Source organism: Megachile rotundata, chromosome 13 (assembly GCF_050947335.1).
Source record: "Megachile rotundata isolate GNS110a chromosome 13, iyMegRotu1, whole genome shotgun sequence".
NCBI lineage: Eukaryota > Metazoa > Arthropoda > Insecta > Hymenoptera > Megachilidae > Megachile > Megachile rotundata.
In genome coordinates, this window is record NC_134995.1 from 2,249,635 (window position 1) to 2,272,876 (window position 23,242).

The 23,242-nt window shown below is 29.7% G+C and overlaps 2 protein-coding genes across 11 annotated transcripts in view; both read left to right on the forward strand.

Annotated features, from left to right (window-relative positions):
• The first annotated feature begins 5,493 nt into the window (after positions 1-5,493).
• On the forward strand, positions 5,494-18,371 carry LOC100881760 (BRCA1-associated RING domain protein 1). Of its 7 annotated transcripts, none has more exons than XM_076539315.1 (10): positions 5,503-5,796; positions 6,133-6,677; positions 6,847-7,035; positions 8,339-8,516; positions 8,624-8,704; positions 8,809-9,005; positions 17,203-17,433; positions 17,540-17,646; positions 17,731-17,867; positions 17,929-18,371. In XM_076539315.1, the coding sequence occupies exons 2-10, from the start codon at positions 6,649-6,651 to the stop codon at positions 18,301-18,303; spliced, it is 1,524 nt and encodes a 507-aa protein (XP_076395430.1). In that variant the 5' UTR covers positions 5,503-5,796; positions 6,133-6,648; the 3' UTR covers positions 18,304-18,371. The 7 variants fall into 7 exon arrangements, with proteins under 7 accessions (XP_012146062.2, XP_012146061.2, XP_076395430.1 ...); XM_076539316.1 differs by having other exon boundaries at positions 6,133-6,319; XM_076539317.1 differs by having other exon boundaries at positions 5,504-5,796; positions 6,133-6,763.
• Positions 18,372-19,388: 1,017 nt separating this feature from the next.
• Positions 19,389-23,242, forward strand: part of mas (trypsin-like serine protease domain-containing protein masquerade) — a 68,930-nt gene continuing 65,076 nt past the window's right edge. The window contains exon 1 of one of the 4 annotated variants that reach the window (XR_013040391.1): positions 19,389-19,771. Coding sequence is in view for 3 of the 4 variants with exons in the window: in XM_076539312.1 (XP_076395427.1) it covers positions 19,669-19,771 (103 nt within the window). In the remaining variant the exon portion in view is untranslated. Of the gene's footprint in view, positions 19,772-20,951; positions 21,534-23,242 lie in introns of those variants that run through there. The other 3 variants (XM_076539312.1, XM_076539313.1, XM_076539314.1) reach the window with 3 other exon arrangements.

The window sequence follows — 23,242 nt, forward strand, 5'->3', positions numbered from 1 at the left end:
ATGTTTGCAATATTGAAAATTACAAAGTTGGACGAAATGCATAGACTTGCCACATTTTTTTTGGTGATACTGTTTACAGCAGCATAAAGTCCAAACCTTCATCTTTAATTTCCAGTATGTGAAAAACCGCTACCATTTTTTTCCCGCAAAGATACAGAACTTTAAAGAAACCCTTGCATTTATGGCATATACCGCCGGCATTAGCATTACCCGATATGCACCTGGGAGAGGTTGCTGGATAGATTTTGCACATCATATGGCTTTGACAAGAGCCTTTTTTGTGTGTGAGTATCTGTGTATGTGTATGAATTATCGTTGAGAGGCCTCGTTGAGAATCATTCTCGAATTTTGCAGTCCCAATTGAATTCGATTGCTTCCACATCCTGCAGTAATTCTCATCAGAGCGTAAGAATTACGCGCGTCAAGAAGCTTCGAGCTTTGCAGCTAAGCCCGATCATGATCAAGTGTCTATACGCTGGGACGGTCTAAACGTTTAATAAAAAGCCCTTACATTAAAACTCAGTTAAATAATAAATAGAACAGTTGCAAATAATGTTAACTTATTTGTTTATCATGAGTAAGGGACAGAATTAATTATGTGTAATTAACAGAAGTCGGGCAACTAAAATTTCTGTAACTTTAAATTTAAATAAAACTTCTGAACTATTAAAATAATCTTCGCCAATTGTTTAAAAATAATCCTGCTTGATTGAAAATGAATCCTCTTAACTAGATCGTTCTATCAATCGTAACTATTCGTAAAAATAATACGCAACCCACAATAGCTGATATCGCAGCCGGTTCACTTCACTATCATTTTTTATTATCATTTTTCATTGTAATATTTTGTTGCCATTTCTCATTAATTTCGTAACATAACAACGATGGATAAACAAGCAAAGATGCGGAAACGATTATCCGAAAATTATTTCTGTGATTTTTTACTCTTTAACGTTTCGCTTTGGACGCTCTGTCCTAAGCTGCCGATTGTGACTCCAAATATTTTGAGCCTAGAGAAAGCGAGAGTTCTGAACAACGTCTTTGGTTGTTCGGACCGTCGAGTCAGACAATCATAAAACAAGTAAACGACTCCATTTTGCACCCTGGACGGTCGCTTGAGACTCTAAAGTTTAGAGGCATCCGAGAAAACCGTTGTCCCTTTCTTTTTCTAAAAGGCAAAAAACGGTTTTCACATTTCCTAGAGAAAGGCATACTATCACTTTCGTTCGAGTATCGTATGTCCTTGTTGCGAGGGACTATTGTCTAAATTTTCCGTCGAAGATGTTCATCGCGTTGCGTTCGGCAGTTTAGGACAGATCGTCGAGTGTTCAACATCAAAAATAAAATAAAAAGTTGCTAAAATTATTTATGAATAATCGTTCATGCGTTTTTATTTGTGATATTTATCTGTGGTTACTTCGTTACGAAATTAGTGAACAAGGGTAGTAGAATATTACAGTTAAAAGTGACAATTAGAAGTGACAGTGAAGTGAAATGAGTTTACTGTCCAAGCTGTGACATCAGATTTTGTGCAATGTGTCTTTTTATGAAAATCAGAATCGATGAAGTCATGAAAACACAATTTTACTGGAACAGGATTATTTTTAAACAATAAATGAGTCTAATTCAAATTTACTTACGAGGTACGATCATTAAGTTCCGGGATTGTGTCTGCTGTGACCAAACGAATGACACGATTGACATACGCTCGCAGAACAACAATCTTCGAGACATATGACACGAAGTTTGGAAGCGATATCTGCATTCAATCCTGTGTTATACAAGTTTATGGTAGCATACGCACGTTCTCCTTTGCGAAATCACGATGGATTCCAAATTGGAACAGAGGGACAAAAAAAAAGAAACATGGAAAATTGTCGTTCTTCCTCACCCTCCGTATTTATCAGATTTGGAACCGTATTATTTCTTTTTGTTTCCCAAAATGAAATTAAAGCTCAAGGGTCGCCGATTTGATACGGTGGACGAGATTCAACGCGAATCGCAGCTGGTGCTTGACACGCTTCAACAAGAAGACTTCTAGGAAGCTTTCCAAAAATGGCAGAGGCTCTGGGATCGATGCATAGCTGCACAAGGGGACTACTTTGAAGGGGATAGTAGCCAAATTTGAAACATGTGACTTTATCTGCATAGACGGGACCAGTCCTGGAATTTAATGATCGCACCTCGTATCAAGTATTCACGAAGAATGAATAAATGAACATTACTTTTAATTATTCTGTTCGTTATTTAACCAGTTAACTGTGGCGATCTTTTTGCAAAGCGCGCACCAGTGTGTGTCGTGATAATCAAGCGATGACGAGTTACCTCTCAAGAATTTATGAATCCGTCTCAAATCATTTTCAATTTTTATTTGTTTATTTCATTTCGTGTTGACCCCTAAACATTTTAAATATATTACAATTTACGACTATAATTTAGTTTTCGTCAAAATTACAATTTAAATATCAAATAGTAACAAAATTTTACGCATGACGGATATAGTCGTCATGATACAAGATACTGCCACATCCCCATGACGGATATAGTCCTCAAACACACTTAACTGGTTAACTGAGTTTTTAACCGACTTCGAAAAAGGAGGAGGTTACTCAATTCGATCAGTATATTCTTTTTTTTTTTTTTCTATGTATGTTCGCGCGTTACGCCTAGCTGGATGGACCGATCGGAATGAAACCTTTTGCATCTGGTAGGTGCTGACTCCCCATTAGTACCATTATCAAAAAGTTTTTCATTTTTCAATTGCAAAGTGTTGTTATTCCAAAAAAAAACCGGCACTTTTGAAATAAAATTTTCTCGATTTTAGTGCGTTTTTAATATCTTATCACGGACATGATTCTGAACAATTTTGTTCATATACAAATTTCGCGGAAAGCTTTAATTTTCGAGATATTAGCAAAAAAAAAAAAATTGAAAAACAAATACATATTCATGTTGTCTTTTACTTAACAGACAAAAAAAAGCCCGGAAGAACTGTCTCACAGTATCCTATACAATTCTCCCCATTCCAGTAAAAAGCGTGAAATAAAATAATTTTAAGAAAAAAATACACCGACTTCGAAATGCACTAAAAAGTATAAAATAATTTCTATTTCCTAATGAAGTAATTTCTATTTCATTCAATCATACAATTACGTAACAGATATGAATGAAACCTATTTACTCGTTAGGTAGTATATTAAATACATTTCAACCTTTTCGGAGGCGGCGCAAAATTAAAAGATTTTCTTGAACATGTCAACCCTTGGACAGCCGAACATAGACAAAGCTTGTATAGCTATTTTTTTTTCTATACGTATAACTCGACAGCACGCCGCGAAGTAGGTGTTAGTACGTATAGAATGTAACTATGGTCTATCTAGCCCTTTGCGGAGGGGACGGTTCGAAGTGAACCGTACCATGGGGCCGAGCGCCTACCGCGATAGTTATTAAAAATTGCCAGCGCATATTTCTGCTTAAACGCGGTTTTCGTTCATAGCATTCCAAGTCAAATTCTGGACATATTATATGTACATGCACAGATTTACGTGCATGCACTCATGTACGCGTTTCTCGGCTCAATCAACTGTTTTCGCCAAACGCATATACGAGTTCTTCGGCCAATTTGATGATTTACGCAGAACGCATATATGCGGCGGTAGTCCGCAAAGCGATAGATTCATAGAGTATGCGACGGAAAGACTCGATCGCCGTATATACTATAAAGATAGAGCCCATCTGCCGCAAATGTGGTAATTCCCGCGTCGTGGGCTCCGTTTATAGGTTCTTAGATCCATGGCTTCCACACGCGAAAGAAGTCGATTCAATTTCATTTATATCAGAAACGTTGCGAAATGAAGATGCAGTCGATACATTTACGTATATTACCAGATATATCTATAATGGTTCGTATTCTTTCTCAGGATTTATTAATTTCCAATACGTCATACCACAATCAACTGGTTATTGGCAGCAACGTTTACTGAGGTATTTTTAATTTTGCGTCGCCTCCGAAAAAGTTGAAATGTATTTAACGAGTAAATATATTTCATTCATATCTGTTACGTAATTGTATGATTGAATGAAATGGAAATTACTTCATTAGGAAATAGAAATTATTTTATACTTTTTAGTGCATTTCGAAGTCGGTGAATTTTTTTTTTTGAAAATTATTTTATTTCACGCTTTTTAGTGGAATGGGGAGAATTGTATAGGATACTGTGAGACAGTTCTAGGCGTTTTTTTGTCTGCGTAAATGCTATGAGCATAATTAAGTAAAAGACAACATGGATATTCGTTTTTCAATTTTTTTTGCAACAATAATCCTTTGCAACTAAAAAATAAAAAAATTTTTGGTAATGGTACCAATGGGGAGTCAGACTCTACAAGATGCGAAAGGCTTTATTCCGATCGGACTACCCACCTAGGAAAAACCGGCGAACATGCATAGAAAAATAAATGAGGGACACTCTTTCAGGGACAAGTACAAACTAATTACATCATGATTGAGGGTGCTTCATCCATTTGTTCTTTGTTAACTTTCTTTGCAAAAATTTACTGCACATGTGTATCTCTTACGGTTTAGGACTGCGCAAGGGTCAAAGTATCCACAAAATAATAGCAGATCCTGCGCAACAAATTTTCTAACAAATCAAATTGATGCATTTTTAGAACGATACGGAAACTGTACCAAGCAATGGGAATAATACACCAACGTCAACGTGAACTCATCTTGTTGTACAAGTCGCGTGTCAGAGCGGTAAAGCTTAGTTTAGTGTTTTGGTACAGAGCATTGTAATTGCCCTTTCTTGTCTTTCCCGTGCATAGCGCGGGGCGTTCCACTAATATTAATAACAATAGTTTTTCGCTAATATCACGAAAACTAGAGTTTTCCGTCAATTATGCATAAGGAAAAACTCGTTCAGAATCATGCCACTAATAACGTATTAGAAGGACATTGAAATCGTTCGAAGTTGATTTCAAAAGTTAATAACAATTTTTCGCTAATATCTTGAAAGCTAAAGCTTTCCGCGAACTTTGTATATGAACAAAATTGTTCAGAATCGTGTCCGTGATAAGATATTAAAAACGCACTAAAATCGAGAAAATTTTATTTCAAAAGTGCCGGTTTTTTTTGGAATAACAACACTTTGCAATTGAAAAATGAAAAACTTTTTGATAATGGTACTAATGGGGAGTCAGCACCTACCAGATGCAAAAGGTTTCATTCCGATCGGTCCATCCAGCTAGGCGTAACGCGCGAACATACATAGAAAAAAAAAAAAAGAATATACTGATCGAATTGAGTAACCTCCTCCTTTTTCGAAGTCGGTTAAAAAGATACTTGCATATCATAAATCATAAAAATTGCTTCACTGATCTCAAAGATATCGCAATGTTTCCATTTTAGTCTTACATTTTGAAGGGTTATCTTATGCCCTAAATTTGTTTTTCCACAGATAAAAAAAGTGTGTCCTTTAATTTTTCATGTAATATAACATATCCATATTTCAGAAAAATATGGATATATAGAGAGTAACACTTCCGCAGGTTTACTTGTCAGAGATTGTGATCTCTAGTTGTATCCCTACTCTTTGACAGAGCATGATTAGTCTTGTTATATCTGAACTTTAATATACGGCGGTACTTCAATATACAAATATAAAGTGGAAAAGTAACACAGTTTTTGATTCTAACATTATAGAGTATTGTAAGGTAGTATTTAAATATGAATTCATCATGGAAGAATACTCGTGATGCTCTCAAAAACTTCGCAAGTGTATTAATATGTAACAAATGGTAATTTTTTACTTATAATATTAAACATATTAAATATTCCTAGGAAACGTTTTATTTAGCAATTGGGTAAAGTTATACATTATTCAATTTATTATGTGGCTTACATTATAAATTTGTATAACATTATTTGCAAAGATTCGTTTTTTTATATTAAATTGGTTATGAATTTTCAATAAAAAAGTAAAATTAAGAATATAATGAAATGATGAACTAATTAGACTTTGCGGTGAGCTTTATCTGATGAAAGTGAAACTCTCCTGGCAATCCTTGTTATTCTAGTACAGAAAGGTAGGCAAAAAAAGTAAATGTTTTGACATTCAAAAATGTAATTTCTAGGAATTTAAGGTTAAGAAGCAACATTTTTTACCGCTTTTATTCTTAAGTTCGATGTCAGTTGGATTATGTTGATGCAGATCAATGTTGCATTTTAAAAGTAACTAATTGTTTTTCAAATCACAGTAGCCCAAAGAGATGTAGCATTACTACTAATAATGCATTAAGAAGATGAGATGAATGCAATAAAGTAATGTAACATAGTACAGAGGAAAGAAATAATGACATTCATTTATTTTGACCTACAGATAAGTACATGAACATGTTGAAATATATTTTGCCTCATTTTTTTATTGGATGTTTATAGCTAATTGTAGGAGAAAGAATTTCCACAATTAATGACATACAAAGTATTAATGTGGTCAATAAAATGAATAACATATAATTAGTCACAATTGTTGAATAGACCATTCCCTGGAAATATATCATATTATTGTTTAAAAAATATAGTGGATTTCAGTTATTTCGAACAAATTAGGACTAGCATATTTTGTCCTATTTAAATCGACCATTTAGCTTATGCATAGCATCACATGTAAATACACTAGGTAAAATAATACCGTTCTACAAAGTTGACAAATGATGACATCTGAAATCATATAGTGTAGAGTAAAATCCACTATAATATGTTTTTGTATATATTTAATAACTTTTTTTTAAATTAATGTATGAAATATTATTGGTATTCTTTCTAGTCTATTTTTGTTTTTGTTTTAGTGGAAATAAACCAATAAATGCAATGAGGTATACCAATTGTGGTCATTTTTTTTGCAGTCACTGTATTTTAAATCATTCAGAATGTGTAAAATGCAATACACCTGTGCAACCACTTGAAATATCTAATGATCACTTAGTTAAGCATCTTGTTTCTTCCTGTGATATTATTGCAGAACTAATACAGGAAAAGTATGTAAATATTATTGAATTTGGGTATACATTTGTATGTTAATTTAATATAAAATCTATTGATTTAAAATTATTTTGTACTTTGTTGTACTTTGAAGAATCTCACTCGTGATGCACTCACAGCTCAAACATAACAAATCTTACTAAAATTGTTAAATATTATAGCTATGAATGATTAGTTTTAACTGATGCACCTGACAAATAAATTGTATGATAAGGGGTTAATATAATACATGTATTTTTAAGTTAAGTTGTATGTAATTATTTTGCGCTTATTTAATTTAATTCAGAATACATTCAATTCTCTTTTTACATGGTATCTAGGTTCCAAATATGTTATAACTGAAAATTATGTAAAATAGGGTGCATTATGTATGGAAAAGTCTAGGAGTGGTAAAAAGTGGAAACCTGATACGAATACATCTTTGTTTAAAATAAAACATGACAAGTATTAGATATGCTTCTTTTTAATTTTAATGGAATATTTTTTTACAGTGTATTATTAAAACAAAAAATCTAAAAAGCCTAAATATATCTCTGCATGTAGCTATTAGCTAAATTTTATTTGCCATTTTCTGGTCATTTTTTTACAGTAATCACATTTATTGATCACAGTAAATCACTTGAAACAATTTGGCCATTTAATTCAAACTGTAATAGTGAAACATTTTCCTTAGTACAATGAATTTTAGCATTTATTTTCAATAATTAAAAGAGATTCTTCAAAATCCAAGTTTAAGTGCATATATATTGCTTTGACAAATAATATATTTATTGCAAATACTCTTTTTAACGAAATACAAATAGGAATGTTAAAAGTAAGTGCCATTTAAATTATGTTTAATAGAAATTTTGTACGTAAAAATAAAATTATTTTCTTTTTCTGAACCATATGATTTTGAGATCATATAAAAGAAAGTCATGTAGCAAGAGAATTAAGTGTATTATACTATTTTTATTAATAACAGCTTTATTAGCATCAAATAAAAAATTTAATATCAGATATATTAGTTAGAAAATTAATCTGGAACAATACAATCTTTAATATGTTCCGTGCTATGTTTACCACTGGTGATACGCTCAGACATATTTATCCAATGAACCGAAAATATATGTTCATGATAAATTTAATTCTGTAAAAAAATATTTCTACTAAAGGATTGAGGCATTATACAAAATGCAGTTAAGAACAAAGCACATAAATTTGTTTAATTGTTATATTTACAATAATTAATAATTATATGTAATGGTTGATTTTGATTTTTCAATCTTTAGTCTTTAGTGTTTAATACAAATTTTTTAGAAATTTGTGGAACACAACAACTACAAATTTAAATAACCTAACTCAAATATCTACTCAAGTGTCTACTACAACAGAAGCCAGAACCAAGGTTACCAATGTGAATTATCGTATACCAAAGAAAAACATTGACAAACCAAATGATAAAGGAGAAACAAAACTACATAGTGCTTGTTTAAAGGTATACTTGTAACACTTCTAAAACATTAAAATTCTATATATAGGAATTAATAAGTACCTTCATTTAGAATAAAATCAAATTTAATAAAATTATCAAAACATATTTAGAATCAGGAAGAGCATGTAAAAGGACTTTTGCGTCTTGGTGCAAATCCAAACACAAAAGATAATGCTGGTTGGACTCCTTTAGTAAGCTATTTTTTTATTTTTTTTTTAAATATCTACATTTGAAAGTATAATTTTTACAGTTATATAGTTTATATTTTTCATTTTGCTTTTTTCTTTTTTTGCAGCAAGAAGTTGTATGTTATGGATATATTAATATATGTAAGTTACTTCTAGAATGTGGGGCATTGCCTAATACACCTGGTTTAGAAAATAGAAGAGCATTACATGAAGCTGCTTTAAATAACAGGTTGCAAGAAGCAGAGATGCTTTTAAAATATGGTGCTAGAAAAGATGTATTTGATGACTCTGGAAAGAAGCCCATGTATGTGTTATTGAATATTTTTAGACTGTGAATTTTAATGCATTCACGATATACTATGGTTCACAAAACATACGTAAATCATGCAATCTGTAATTCTCTATATCGGAATTATGTAACACTTTTGGTCTTTAGAACTCTGATCTTTTCTTCATCATCCTGAATACAAAGTATGCTGTTCTGAGATTTTCAACAAAGAGATTTATTCTTTCTGTCATAAGTAGAATCAAAGGGACGTAGGGTTCTTGTTGAAATGTTAAGATATTAACCCTTTGCACTCGGCTGTCCCCTCTGAAGGGACATTTTGAACGACAAAATAAACTTTCCGAGTGCAAAGGGTTAAGATCTTTGAGGCCTTGATTTCAGTACACATATTTTATACTTTATTAGTATTTTATTAATATTTTATCTAAATATTGTGATATCTGAACTTGATTTTTCTATGCAAAAGGGTGAAATTTATATGTTATGATAATTACAATTTTATTTTATATCTTTTGGATTAGTGAAGGTCTGTAAAAAGAAAGTTGTGGCATAACTGATCTTAATCTTCAAAGAATCTAGCCAAATAAGATCATCAAATGTGCAATTAAGCTAAATACAACTTTAATAGTACATAATTTAATAGTAGATCCGAATAAACATCTCACATCAAGTTTCAATCCTCTACAGATGAGCTAATAAGAAAAAACTGAACTTCTAGTGCTTGTTCTCTTTTTCTTATTTAATAATTCTCAAACAATCTAAAAAATGTGACTTTTAACTGAAGATATAGAAGTACTATTTTTACATTATTGTAACAATAACATATTCGCATAATCGTTATTTTGTAATTGTTTCAGGTTTTTCGGTAAAATGCACTATAGTTAAAAAACGCCATAACCGATTACTTTGCGTATAAAGTATCTTTTGTTTCGAATTTGCATGTTTTCTTTCAGCATATCTATTAAGTAGTCTTAAATATATTCACATTCATAATTGATACAAATAATACATCAATTAAAACATAAGATTCATTTATTAATTAATCTTTTGCTACAATTGGTTATACTCTGGAATGTAAAAGTTTGATGTAACAATATTGGTGAAATGATGAAGTAAGAGTCTTATTGCGTAATCGCTAAAGATTAATTAATAAATGAATCTTATGTTATAATTAATGTATTATTTCTATCAATTATGAATATGAATCTGTATAAAACTACTTAATAAATATACTTAGTTACTTAAAAATAGAAGACTTTATATACGAAAATAGATTTCAATTTTTTCTTGTTATTTCACCACCGGTAGGGGGTTGAAACTTGGTGAGAAATTTTTTTGAATATACTGTCAATTGACGTATTGCAAATTTCATTTAGCTGAAAGGCATAGTCGATCATCTTATTCTGTTATAGAGTCAAATTTTTTTCAATCATTATCTTAAAAAATTAGGTTAAAGTTTTATTATCGATAACGTGATACACGATGTGTAACCAGAAATTAATGATTTTATGTGAGAAAAAAAAAATATAAATTTGATATGCAGATTTTTCATCATGTACTTCGTTTCTAGGAAAAACGGTTTTGAACATTTGTCAAATCTGTATACGACTAGCTGCAATGTTACTGTTGCTATACGAAAGATATGTAACGTAATGATGCAGCAAACGTATGGATATTTATCGAAACATTGAAATCGATTTTCTCAAAAATAAGGTTTCAAACGAAAAAACTTTGTATAAAATTTTTCATTTGCTCTTTTTCGTAGAATCGTCCACTTTCTAAGTATATTTTGGTTATTATTCAGTCTTAAATTAGAATAATGAAATTTAAACATCATTTTTCAAGGGAACTTTTGAGTTTTGTTCCACTGTTCTTTAAAAATGTCTTATTTTCTTGGCACGTCCTGTAAGTTACGATAATAAAGAGATTTGACTTCGAATTTTAATGTTGTGGTAATTTTATGTTACAGATCTTTGTCAGTCTAAAGATGTAGAATAATGCCATTGCAGTCATGTCATATAATTTTCAAAATATCCTGCGCATTCCTTTACCGAAACACTTGGATTCCTTTTAAAAAAAAGGAGAACCGTTTTAATTTTGAACTAACTAATCTAAACTATTTGTAGCAGTAAGAGGTATTAATTCACCAACTGATGAGTATTCATTGTTTTAAAAAAAATGGTAACTGATTAGAATAATGGGAAAAAATGAAGGTCACTTTAAAAAAATGTATTATTTGAATTGTTCATGAAAGGTTAAAATATATCTTGTGCAGATTTAAGTACATTACATGTACGGTGAAAATTTCATCACAATTGGTTAATATACGGAGCAGCTATAAACAACTATAATAGTCGAAAACCATGTATTTTTACCTAAGAAGTTTACCATGACTAATTATAACCTTAGATAAAAATATTATTTTTATCAATTTTAATTGTTGTGGCTCTGGTAGCACATATTATACAGTGTCTTCAAAAAGTCCTGGACTGATTAAATAACTTGAAACGTAGGGGTTGCTCAAAAAATTGGTTGAAACAAAAATTGTAGGAAATTTCCCTGGCCATCCAACCGCGACCTCGGCTGTCACCTTGACCTTCAAGGTAACCACCAATTTTGACACTGGAAATAAAAAGGGTGGACAATTTTACGTCTAGATACGATCTTGACCATTCGAAAAATTTGGCCTTCATTAGCTGGGTATCACACCACCTTGCCTTAATTGACTGTGACGAATGCAAATCTCAGTTTCTTTACGTTACCTTACCTTAATTGGCTCGTATGAATGTAAGTTTCATTTTATCGAATTCTTTAAAAAAAATTATTCCTTAATATGACCTCACAGATCAAGATATTACCATGAGATAGCCAGGACAATTTCCTACAACGTTTTGCTGAAACATTTTTCTTCGAGCAACGTCTACTTTTCAAGATCTCCAACCGGTCACAGCTTGACTTTTACTTGATCTTCCGAGGTCATATTTTTCGAATGATTAAGATCGTATATAGATGTAAAATAGTCTGCCTTTCTCATTTCCAGTGTCAAAATTGGGTTGTTGCTATTTAAAAAAATGAACTTGGCCTTGAAATGGTCTTGAAGGTCAAGGTCAAGATGACGGCCGAGGTCGCGATTAAATAACCAGTTAAATTTCCTACAACTTTTGTCTTAACCGCTTTTTTGAGCAACGCCTACGTTTTAAGTTATTTAACCGGTCCGGGACTTTTTGAAGACCTTGTATATATAGCCATGTTATAAATTCTGTTTATGATGAAAATAACATAATTTAATATTTAATATCGCCATTTAACATATTATATTTGTAAAATATGTTGTAATATAAATGTTCAAATTCAGGGTCACATTTTGATTGTGGTAGCGTACAATGCTTGCCAAAGAGATGAATAGTTTTAAAGGATTCGTAAGTTAGAACTCAATAGGTTTTTTTTAAAATTATATTAAAGTTCGTTTGAGATTTATGTAATATACGATGTGATAGTAACAAAAGTTTGACTTTAAATGTAGAGATTAAGATTAATTTTGCGGTCACTTTTGTTTGCAAATATTCACCAATCCAGAGATATAGAATAATGTTATAGAATGCATGAAAAATTATTATAAATTATTGCCTATTATGTATATATATTTTAAAATCGCATGATTCTATATTCACTATTTTCTAGCATAAACGAAATTATTCGTCACACACGTTTGAACTTTCCGCATGATTTGTTTGTAGAAACAAATTATAATGTATAGCAATATTTTTCTATACGCAAAATCCTTAAGAGATTGATTTGCGTTTTTATTGCATTTATACAAAAACAATCAACAACTTTATATTATATCTATACAAACAAATCATGTGTGACAGATAATTTTACGAGAAGTAAAATTGACAGCATACAGATTAATATTCTCATAAATAAGTCGAACATATTCCTCAAGTTATGTATGGTGAAACCATTTTTGTAGGAATTTAGTATTCAAACCTTTTGACGTCAGAGTGTAGTGTTCAAAAAATATTTATAACAGTAACCTAATATTCAATTTTATGTTAACTGTTATGAATAAATTTAAATGGAATGTATTGTGCTTTGTTTTTGTGAACCTATTTAGTTAATAAAACAATATAGAATTATCAATTTTCAAGATTTTAAATAATATAAACACTTGGTTGTGTGCGATAGAATTTATAACATGGGTATATGTAAAAGACTAGTGTACTCAGAATGTGTATAGATAAATGAAGTAAAATATACATATTAATATTTAACTCAAAGGAATAAATCCTTATCAATATAGTACGGGGTAATACTTGTACTTATGGGTCAATCCACACCAAATCGATCACTTTTGGACGTCATCATTTTCGATTTTGCTCTAATTAAAATATGTTGTAATTTATGTGAAATGAAGGGGGGGTTAATGTCATCATTTTGCCAGTTTTAAATTTGTTAAGGAATAACAAATCTTCAAAGTTCGTCCATTTTTTTACCGACTTTTACGAAAATCGACTTTACTTATGAATTTTTTTCTCAAAAACTACTCAAACAATTTAGTTAAATTTTGTTTTGTTTTATTCATAAAGGATTGGGCTATTTTTAAATATTTTTTTTTAACTCCGTCAATTTGTCATAAAAGGTCGAAAGATTTAAACAAATTCTTTTTTGTGTTTTTGTCAATAAGGGGCGTAAAGGGTTTAAATTAAAAAAAATATGGTCATATTCTTTGAAGCTTCCCTCTTAAAATGAGCTTTTCAAAACGATGGAGCCTAGAAAACTGCCGTCACTACAGTTGCAGGGTACGAAGATAAGTCGCGATGTACCTTTGTTTTAGGTAGGTGAGTCGCGCGCTCAGCTTGCTTTGGGACCAATGACATGAAACAACCGATCATAATAACTGAGCACGCGTCTTGCTTATCTAAAACAAAGGTACCCCGCGACTTTTCCAGCTTGTAGTGACGTCAGTTTTCGGGATTCCGTCGTTCTGAAGGACTCGTTTTAAATGGGAAGCTTGAAAGAATATGACCATATTTTACTTAACTTTATACTCTTTACGCCCTTCGTTGAAAACAACGTAAAAAAGAACTTGTTTTAATTTCCCGGTATTTTATAACAAACTGACAGAACTGAAAAAATATTTTAAAATAGTCTAATCTTTTATGAATATAACACACAAAATTCATCTAAATCGATTGAGTAGTTTTTGAAAAAAAATTCGTAAGTGAAGCCTATTTTCGTAAAAATGGGCCCAAGTTGCAACTTCGAAGGCTTGTTATTCCTTAATAAATTTGAAACCGTCAAAATGATGACTTAAATCCACCTCCCTTCATTTCACACGAATTACAACGACGTCCAAAAGTGATCGCCTTGGCGTGGAATGATCCTTACAAATTAACTGAACTATTGTTCCATTGAATTGAAAGTATTGGACTTAATATTAAGTAGGTTAATCCTAAGATGTAATTATAATTTTTAAGTGTTTTAGTATTGATTTTATTAATTTTTCCGTAAAATGTGAAGAATTTATTTTTAACTCTTGTATAATGCTGCTATTTTAATTCATCGCGATTTTTAAGTTTTTCTGGAATATTTTTATTTTTACCAACAAACTTTGTATCCAATTTAATTCTTTATTCTGAAATGGGAATGTACAATATTCTTTGATGATTGGTATTGTGAGTTTTGAATCATTATGTTATTGAAACAGGAAATTGTTTTTATTATAGCTTGCACAATGGAAACTATTAAACAAGATTGACACATTTCTGTAACTGGGTTACAAAAAATATATTGTCGATTTTAGCAAAACTTTTGTAATTCAGGGAAAGTAACTGAAAGTAACTGAATTAATTGTAACTAAAGTTTGTAATTTGTATCCTAATATAAATTTTAAAAAATTTTATTTTAAGTAATTTTCTAATACAAATGAAACAGAAATGATCTAAAATGAAACAGAGTTGCGATTCATCTTCGTAATTTTTACTAAAAATTGAACGCTATTAACATGATAGCTTTATAATTTATAGTAAAAACCTCGGTTAGTGTAAAACGGAATCCTGTAAAATATTTATAACAAAATGAATAATTGACACAAAAGATATGAAACACGATGATTACTAAAAATCGTACAACCAATAATTTGTTTGACGTATCGTTCATAATTTCAATTTTGTAACCTCTAATAATCAATTGTTATAGATTATATATGTAAATCGTTGTATTACAATAATTATAGCTTTTGAAAAAATCAATTTAAAACAAAAATTGCAAATTTCTAATGCAGGAAATGTTTTGTAGATTTGTGATGATAATTATTTAATTCCTTTTGATACTACATTACTTTCTGAACGTATTTTGTTTATTTCATTACTTTTTCCTGAACGGCAAATGGTTTTCGGAAAAAACAAACGGAAAAAATATAAAGTAGTCTGAGCAAAACGTATTCAAGTTTGTTTTTGAAACTTGAACTTAATCATTTCTGACCAAAGAATATTAAAAAATATATGTAGTTTTTATTTCAAATGACTTTTTTCCTTTAAAATCAGAAAACGTCTTTACTCAGGTCGGAGAAAATTGTATTTTTGGATCTAATTGAAGGAAAACGTTTGTCGTAAGAAAATAAAAAAATATGCATCCTAATTATTAGGTCAAGTCATAAGTAACTTCCGTTTTTTTATCAGACATTTATTTTGTTCTCATTAAACAACAAAATTATATTATTTTATTATATATTCACCACTATTTTCTATAACCTTCTCCCATTTTCTTGTAAAATGTGGTTGGTTTGGACTGGAAGAAGCTTTACTTGAGAGTTACCCTTGCTGTATGCGGTCGCGCGTTGTCGTGTAAAAGAATGACATTTCTGCGATTGACGAGTGCAGGGCGCTTTTCTAGGAGTTTCTCTTGCACTCTTTGCAATTGCTGAATGTATTTATCCGCAGTAATAGTTAAATTTGACTTTAACAACTCGTGGTGACTTATACCTTCATAATCTCACCATACACACAATAAAATCTATTTAGCTGCATCGGAAGTTACTTAAGACTCGACCTAATAGATTTATAACTTGTAGATCTCGAGTGTCGAGTTATGACGTTACTGTTTTTTCTAATATTGATTATGCATTTTCTTGTATTTCAGAAGTTTTTATAATAAAAGTAATCAAGTAATCAATCCATGTGAGGATTTTATCTGATTACTTTCTTTATAAAATCTACAATAAGAAATAACCTCCTCTTTCAACAAGATAATCATCATAGAAGAATATGTGTTGCCATTGCAGCCCTCAAATATAATTTCAGTAGAAAATTTCTAGGCAGTATCAAAAAATAGCTACGGGAACATTGCTTAAATATCGGATACAATTAAAAGAGTAACTTTATACAAGAGTGAAAAAGTATTTCGTAAAACTATTGGAATTAAAAAGTAATACTTAGATTTAAGAAGTTTCCTACTAAATATTAAGTTTCATAATTTTAGGTCTAATACAATAACAATTAAATTAATTTATAAGTAATGGAATAGTTTTTATGTTCGTAGATATATTTTATTGATTTTGTCTTTGTTGCATTATAACTACGAATTTTTGCAAGTATTACATTTTATTTAAATGTTATATGCATATGCATTTTCTTTTATTATCTATACATATAGTATATTGGGTGGACAAATGTGGTTGATTGTAATTAATAATTGCATCATTATGTTACTGGTATAAATAGGAGAATGAGTTGATTTTGTTATTATTACTATTGTAATAGTTGTTAATAATAATATTGTTATTGTTAAGTTTATTGAAAGTGAAATAGTAACTTCTTTTAACAAGACAAACATGGTGTTTTGTTAACAATATTTTAATTACTCGTTAAACACATTATTGATCTTTCGTTAATTTCCAAAATTATTTTATTGAAGTATTAACAATGAAATTTTCTTTCGCATTTTACTCATACATCTGTTCCATCTGTTTTTAATTTTTGCTTCTGATCTGTTAATAAATTGGTTTTTTTATTTAATGCAAAATAACTATTTTTTATATCTGAAATAATATTATTTGAAGACCAGTATATTAAAAGTTAATAAATCCATATCAGGATCGTGATCAATGCGAAATTTCACAAATTTTTCAGTAGCATGGGAATGAGATTTTAACTTGTGCCCATTATGGCTTATAATAAATGACTTAATTTTATTCTGTATTTTTGCATTTCAGAGATTATTGTAAGGCACATAGCGAAATGTGGAATATTTTAAGTGATAAAAATGAGTATCACAATACAAGTGAAGAAGCTGTACTTCTTAACAGTACTTTACATCAATCATTTTCTATGACACAGTCATTTGACACAATTGTTATATTTGCATCAAATTTAAGGACACATAACAGAAAATATCTGGAACAAATGATTTCAAAACATAAAATTAAAACTGTATCTGTTTTTCGGTATGCTACTAATTTTAGTTCTTACTAGATTATAATTTTAAATTTAAATAAAGATAAAGGATATTAATATTTATATTTTTAAATATTATGTACTATTGTATTTTAGATCATGTGTAACTCACATCATAGTAGAAGCAAGTCAAAATGTTACTCGATTGACATATGATGTTATGATGGCACTTTTATGTGGTTGTTGGATACTTAATACTGCATGTAAGATAATAAATAAATTTAACAATAAATTAAACAACAAGAATTAATTGATCATTAGATGTTAACAAACTTTTTATATGAAAGGGATTCAGTACGATATGGACATAGTTGATATATTAAAAGGAGATTTGGAAGTATTGGAACTATTTGAAATATTTAAAACAACTGGTTCATCAAAAGAAGGAATTCCAAAAAAGGCTAGAGAAAATGCACAAAATCAGGTAAAGTTAATTATAACATCATGAAAAATCTTTAGAATAATATTTTGAATTTTATTTTTAGAATCCAAGACTTTTTAATAAATGTCATTTCTATTTTGCCATGGAACCAAAGAATAATTATCATATAAATGATATGGTACTAACAAAAGATGCTTTATCAAAACTTGTACAAACAGGTGGTGGGACAGTCTTGAAAAGAGAACCAAAGCCTGAAGATATAAAAAATAAGGAACAATTTATCAATTTTCATATTGCAAATGAACCTACTCATCCTTTATATAAGTGTACTCATTATATTATATATGTGTCAGATAGAGATGGGCCACACATAAAATATAATATGCCTCATATAAAAACACTACCAATTGCCTGGTTAATTGAATGTATAGAACAATTTACACTGGTTGATCCATCAAAATTAGGTTTACTTAGATAATAACGCAACTTATTTTTTATAATACTAACTATATTATATAACAGAATAAATGTTATTAACAAATTTAATATTGCTTTTTATATCTTCTTAAAGTAGTTATAATAGTTTACTCCGTGATCAAACCTATTCTTTACAAAATAATTTTTCTTACTCTTATCGTGATACTTAAAAATATTAAAATGAGGAATAACTTTTGATATTTAACTGTTATCCAAATTTTTAGAAGGAATAAGATAATAATTCGGTATTATGATTACTAAGAACTGGTTGTTGCGTAAAGAACGATAAATTCCAAAGAGAAATATCGTACGGTATCCTGTACATTTACGGATAAAGTACCGCTAGTCGCGTACATATACATATATATGCAGTGAGAAAGAGGGAACGAAAGAAACAAGGTTGGGGGAATAAGAGAGAAGTAAGAAGGAGAAATAGTATGAACATAGAGAAGGATAGGGACATAGAAATTCTAATATAGTTAATAATAGGCAATAAGAAATATCTAATTTAAACGAAAATTGGTAGAGAAATACATACAACTAATAATTTAATATATTAGAAATCAGTTTTAGTGAAAGAACATAAAGTATTATAATTAATTTAAGGATAATGTGAGTACTTAATAACATAATTATTATAATTTGTTCGTGCGAAAATGATATGAATTAAAATAATATATATAAAATTATATAATAAATTGAAAATAAGTAATTTACTAAAAATGTTATTAACTTTTAACAACAATATATCCAAATTGAAGTTATATAAAGTTTATATCTTGCGAATTCTTAATAGAAATAGAAATTATGTATTAGAAATTACGGTCACTAAATTGTAATTATTGATGGTTACAATTTGTGAAATTCAGAATTTGTTTTATTATTAAACTTTCGATTTCTATTAATATTATTTTTCTGATTTTATTAGTTTGTTACCAGTGTAATTCATGAAAATTGAAGTTTTCAGTAATGTTCACAGAATGTAGGTGTTTTTTAACTGTTCGTCCTCTTTTTGATTAATTCTCAGTAACGTCATCAACAATCAATATCTACTTTTCTGGTTTTATTATTTATTCTCTTTTTTTGATTGATGTAAAAGAGGGGATCCGCATGCTGACCCACAAGTGGGCTCCGGTACCTCTTCAGTCAGTCAGTCAGTCAGTCAAACAAGCCGAACAGGCAATGCGGGTCCGTATAATACCGTGGCTGCCGAACTCACGGTAAAGTAGTTTGACACGCACGTGTTCGAATCGGGTTACGATATAGTGTATCTTTTTTCAATTACTTTTACGGTTGCGTTTTAAAGTCGATAAAAAAGGAAGAAAGGAAATCAAATAAAAAAGATAGCAAACGAGGGAGACTGAAGATGATACTAAGAACAATTTCTGGGGGCATTGTCCTTTTCCTTCTACTTAGCGATTCAAGTGTTGCTCAAGATGACGATTCTCTGGCTGGTAGTTTTTTGTCAGGTAAATAAATTATTTATTTTTGCTTGTTATTGATGTCTATTATCATGTTCGATATTAACAACGTATCTGACGTATACAATTCTGTTAAAAGTGAGAAAATGCAAGTCAATATTTTTAGAAATGAAACTATACATTTTTGCTTACACAAATTGATCCTTAAAAAGGTTCTCGCTTAAAAAAGAGTATTGGAGTAAAATAGCAAATAATTAAATATTTCGGCAGTAAGATATTTCAATTTATCAAATATTTTATTTTTAAATTTAAAATTTATTATTGACTATTGATTTGCTTCATTTTATATATTCATAAAATGCCCTAAAGAATTAATTGTAAAAAAATATGCAATTTTATGTAGCTAAATAGAACACCCTGTATATATACATATATTGCTGAAATAGTGCAGTTTTATAACTTATCTTCAACCTAGTAGCTATAAATAATAGTAAATTGTAAATTTTTGAAGTATTTTAGTTCTATATTTTTTTTAGTTGGTTATGTTATTTAAATAAATCCAAAATGTTTTAAGCACTTATTTAGCAGTTTTAAATATTTTTGTATATTTTACTTCCACTTTTCGTTTTCTAAAATAAATTTGCACATTGTGGTGTTTAATTAACTCATTCATTCTCTTTATTTCAACCACATTTCAAAAATTTCTAACAAAATTATAACATACATTGATCTTGTTATCTATTGTTATTTAATTTCGACGACATATTGTTGTATAAACTTGCATATTGTTCATTGAAATTTATAGAGCATAGCTGTAAATATAGTCAGTTCGTACCAGAGGTTTCGAGAAATAGAAATTCGCGTTCGTGAACGTATGCTGTGCACGCTTATATAGGTAGCATCTGGAAGGATGCGACTGTCCCACTTAGGAAGTTTTACAACGCTATATGGATAGCGCTCAATCCACTGTTGGTGAGAAGGTCGTTGGCAACCTTGAAAAGTACACGTTGGTAGATATACGGGGTGTTACAGTAATTGTGGTGTAGCCAAGAAAGGATTGATTCTTTTTGAAAATATATAGAATTTACTTTTTTCGTTTTTATGGTTTCAAAAATTTATTAGAATCTTTCTACAAACAGTTTATTATAGCGAATTATTTAGGAGATTTTTAAATATTTATTTAATTTTAAATATTTGTCCGTTTTTACATTTTTGAAAAAGGTAAAAAGATAATCGTTCAAATGATCTTTCGAATGATATTTGGCGTACAGTAGCTGCAAGTACGCCGCAGTTTCTTAGTTGTTTTGTTCAGATAATTGATATCGGATAAACCTTGTGTTTCAAAACAGTTCCTACAAATGCACACATTTGATCTTCACTTTTACATTCCACCGTTTGTGTATACTTTTGCTCTCTCCTATATTAATCTATTATATGTATACTTAATTATATATTTGCCGATCTCCAAGATTTGTTACAAGTCGTAATTCAAAACTGGAATAACATTCCGCATGAAAAAATTAGGCCTTGCATTAACACGAGTAATCGGCAGCAAGAGGTAATTCAACAACGCTGCGGAAACACTGTTATTAGAATTTAAAGATACACACACGCATACACACATACAGAAAAACGACTCTTTTCAAAGTCATATAACGTGCAAAATCCGTCCGGCAAACTTCCCATGGTGCGCATCGGTTAATACCAATGCCGTCGGTATATGCCATAAATGCAAGGGTTCTTTAAAGTGTTGTATCTTTCCGAGAAAAAATGGCAGCGACTTTTCCCTTACTGGAAATTGAAGATGAAGGTTTGTACTTTATGCTCCTGCAAACATCTTCAGATACCTGTAGTGTCTTCGAAAAAAAATGTAATAAGTCCGTGCATTTCGTTCAACTCTGTAATTTTCAATATAGCAAACATGCGTTCACATTTAGTATCTTAAAGTAGAGACTTCAAAATTTAATTTAAAAAAAAAGAACATAATTTTATGTTGATTTTTCACGGAGTTATCATCAGTCAAATTTAGCCAATATTAACCCTAAAATTTTTCTATGCCATATTTCTTCTCAGCAGTGTATAATGATATTTGGGTATCTTGGAACATACTTATTTATGAAAGTTGTTTAATTGTTATGTATGACATGTTTATAAATACTGTAATATTTATATATAATCCCGAATCACAATCAGTTATATTTTAGTATTTATTTAATTTACTAGTAATGATAGATAATACGAATAATAAATTATACAAAATCCGTCAATTTGTGATTTTGAAAAATGCAAAACGTAAATCATAAAAAAGCTGCTGTTACGATATGTTATACTGAATATAATGAGATGAATTGAGATTATTAGATGGTTGAGGTAATGTGTAGGATTTGATATACGATATGTATGTCAAAAGGAAAATTATTAGAGATATATATACCAATTTTATATTAAATGTATCAAAGTTAACAGCCGGACTTTTAAAAGAGAGCGGAAGGAAAGCAAATTCTTAAAGAATATGTAATGTATTAAAAAAATGTGATTACAATATGCGAATTGGTCGGAAACAACCATACGCAAATGAAAAAAATAAATAGAAAACGTGTTGTTTTTAAAATGAAGAATTTAAAATTTAAAAACATTTGAGATATAGTTATTTAAACATTGCAGTTGGTGAATTAGTTTATATTAATAGTATAACTAAATAGAATACATATAATAAACATATAATAAACAAGAAACGAATGCTGTACAAGAATATTTAGTTTATCATCGTTGAAAAAATTTTAATAACTTAGACACGTCGGTGTGAAATAAGAATGATAGGATAGATCAAATGAATGTTCAAAAGAAACAATTTGTAGCGTGTATTAACGTTTGAAGCAGGTCATACAACAACAACATCCTGCAAGGTATTATCAGTTTTTTCGTAAGGAAATTAATACATATATAATTATACCATTCCAGTCTTAGAATATTAATTTATCGTTAAAATGATACATTACTTTGTTCAAAATACGCAATATGTGTAATAGCTGTTATAAGTTACGAACATAAAGTTTATATTTTTGTTAACTAAATAAAATTACAGGGTGTTGAAAAAAATGTAATATACTATTCGAATGTCGAAGTTGCTTTATGTATATATAGAATATTTTCATTCTTTTTACTCAGAAATTTTTCGTTATTTGTGCCAATGTAAAGAAATGTGTTGAAATCAATAGTTGTTTGTTTTTGAACAACAAATACTATGGGTCATGCTTTCCTATTCAATGTTATTTTTTAAAATTTTCAAAACTCTTGTGTTTTCAATAGTAGTGACATAGTTATCGTGCAAGGGGTGATGTAAATTTATGTTATGTATCATATATTGATTATCAAAAGATAAAATATTAAAAAAAGTTAAGAAAATATGTAGAAACGTAATCATTTGAACAATTTATTATTTCTATTCTAAATATTACCTTGCAATTCTTTCGTTTCTATTGAATCCTTACTGAATACGTTCAGTTTGGTAGTGTTTTT

Excerpts from the sequence above, each read along its gene's own strand:
- LOC100881760 (XM_003705542.3), top strand. The coding sequence starts at position 5,726 with ATGAATTCATCATGGAAGAATACTCGTGATGCTCTCAAAAACTTCGCA. Across the intron at positions 8,705-8,808 it reads ATGCTGGTTGGACTCCTTTA|CAAGAAGTTGTATGTTATGG; the intron begins GTAAGCTATTTT and ends CTTTTTTTGCAG. Across the intron at positions 9,006-17,202 it reads GACTCTGGAAAGAAGCCCAT|AGATTATTGTAAGGCACATA; the intron begins GTATGTGTTATT and ends TTTGCATTTCAG.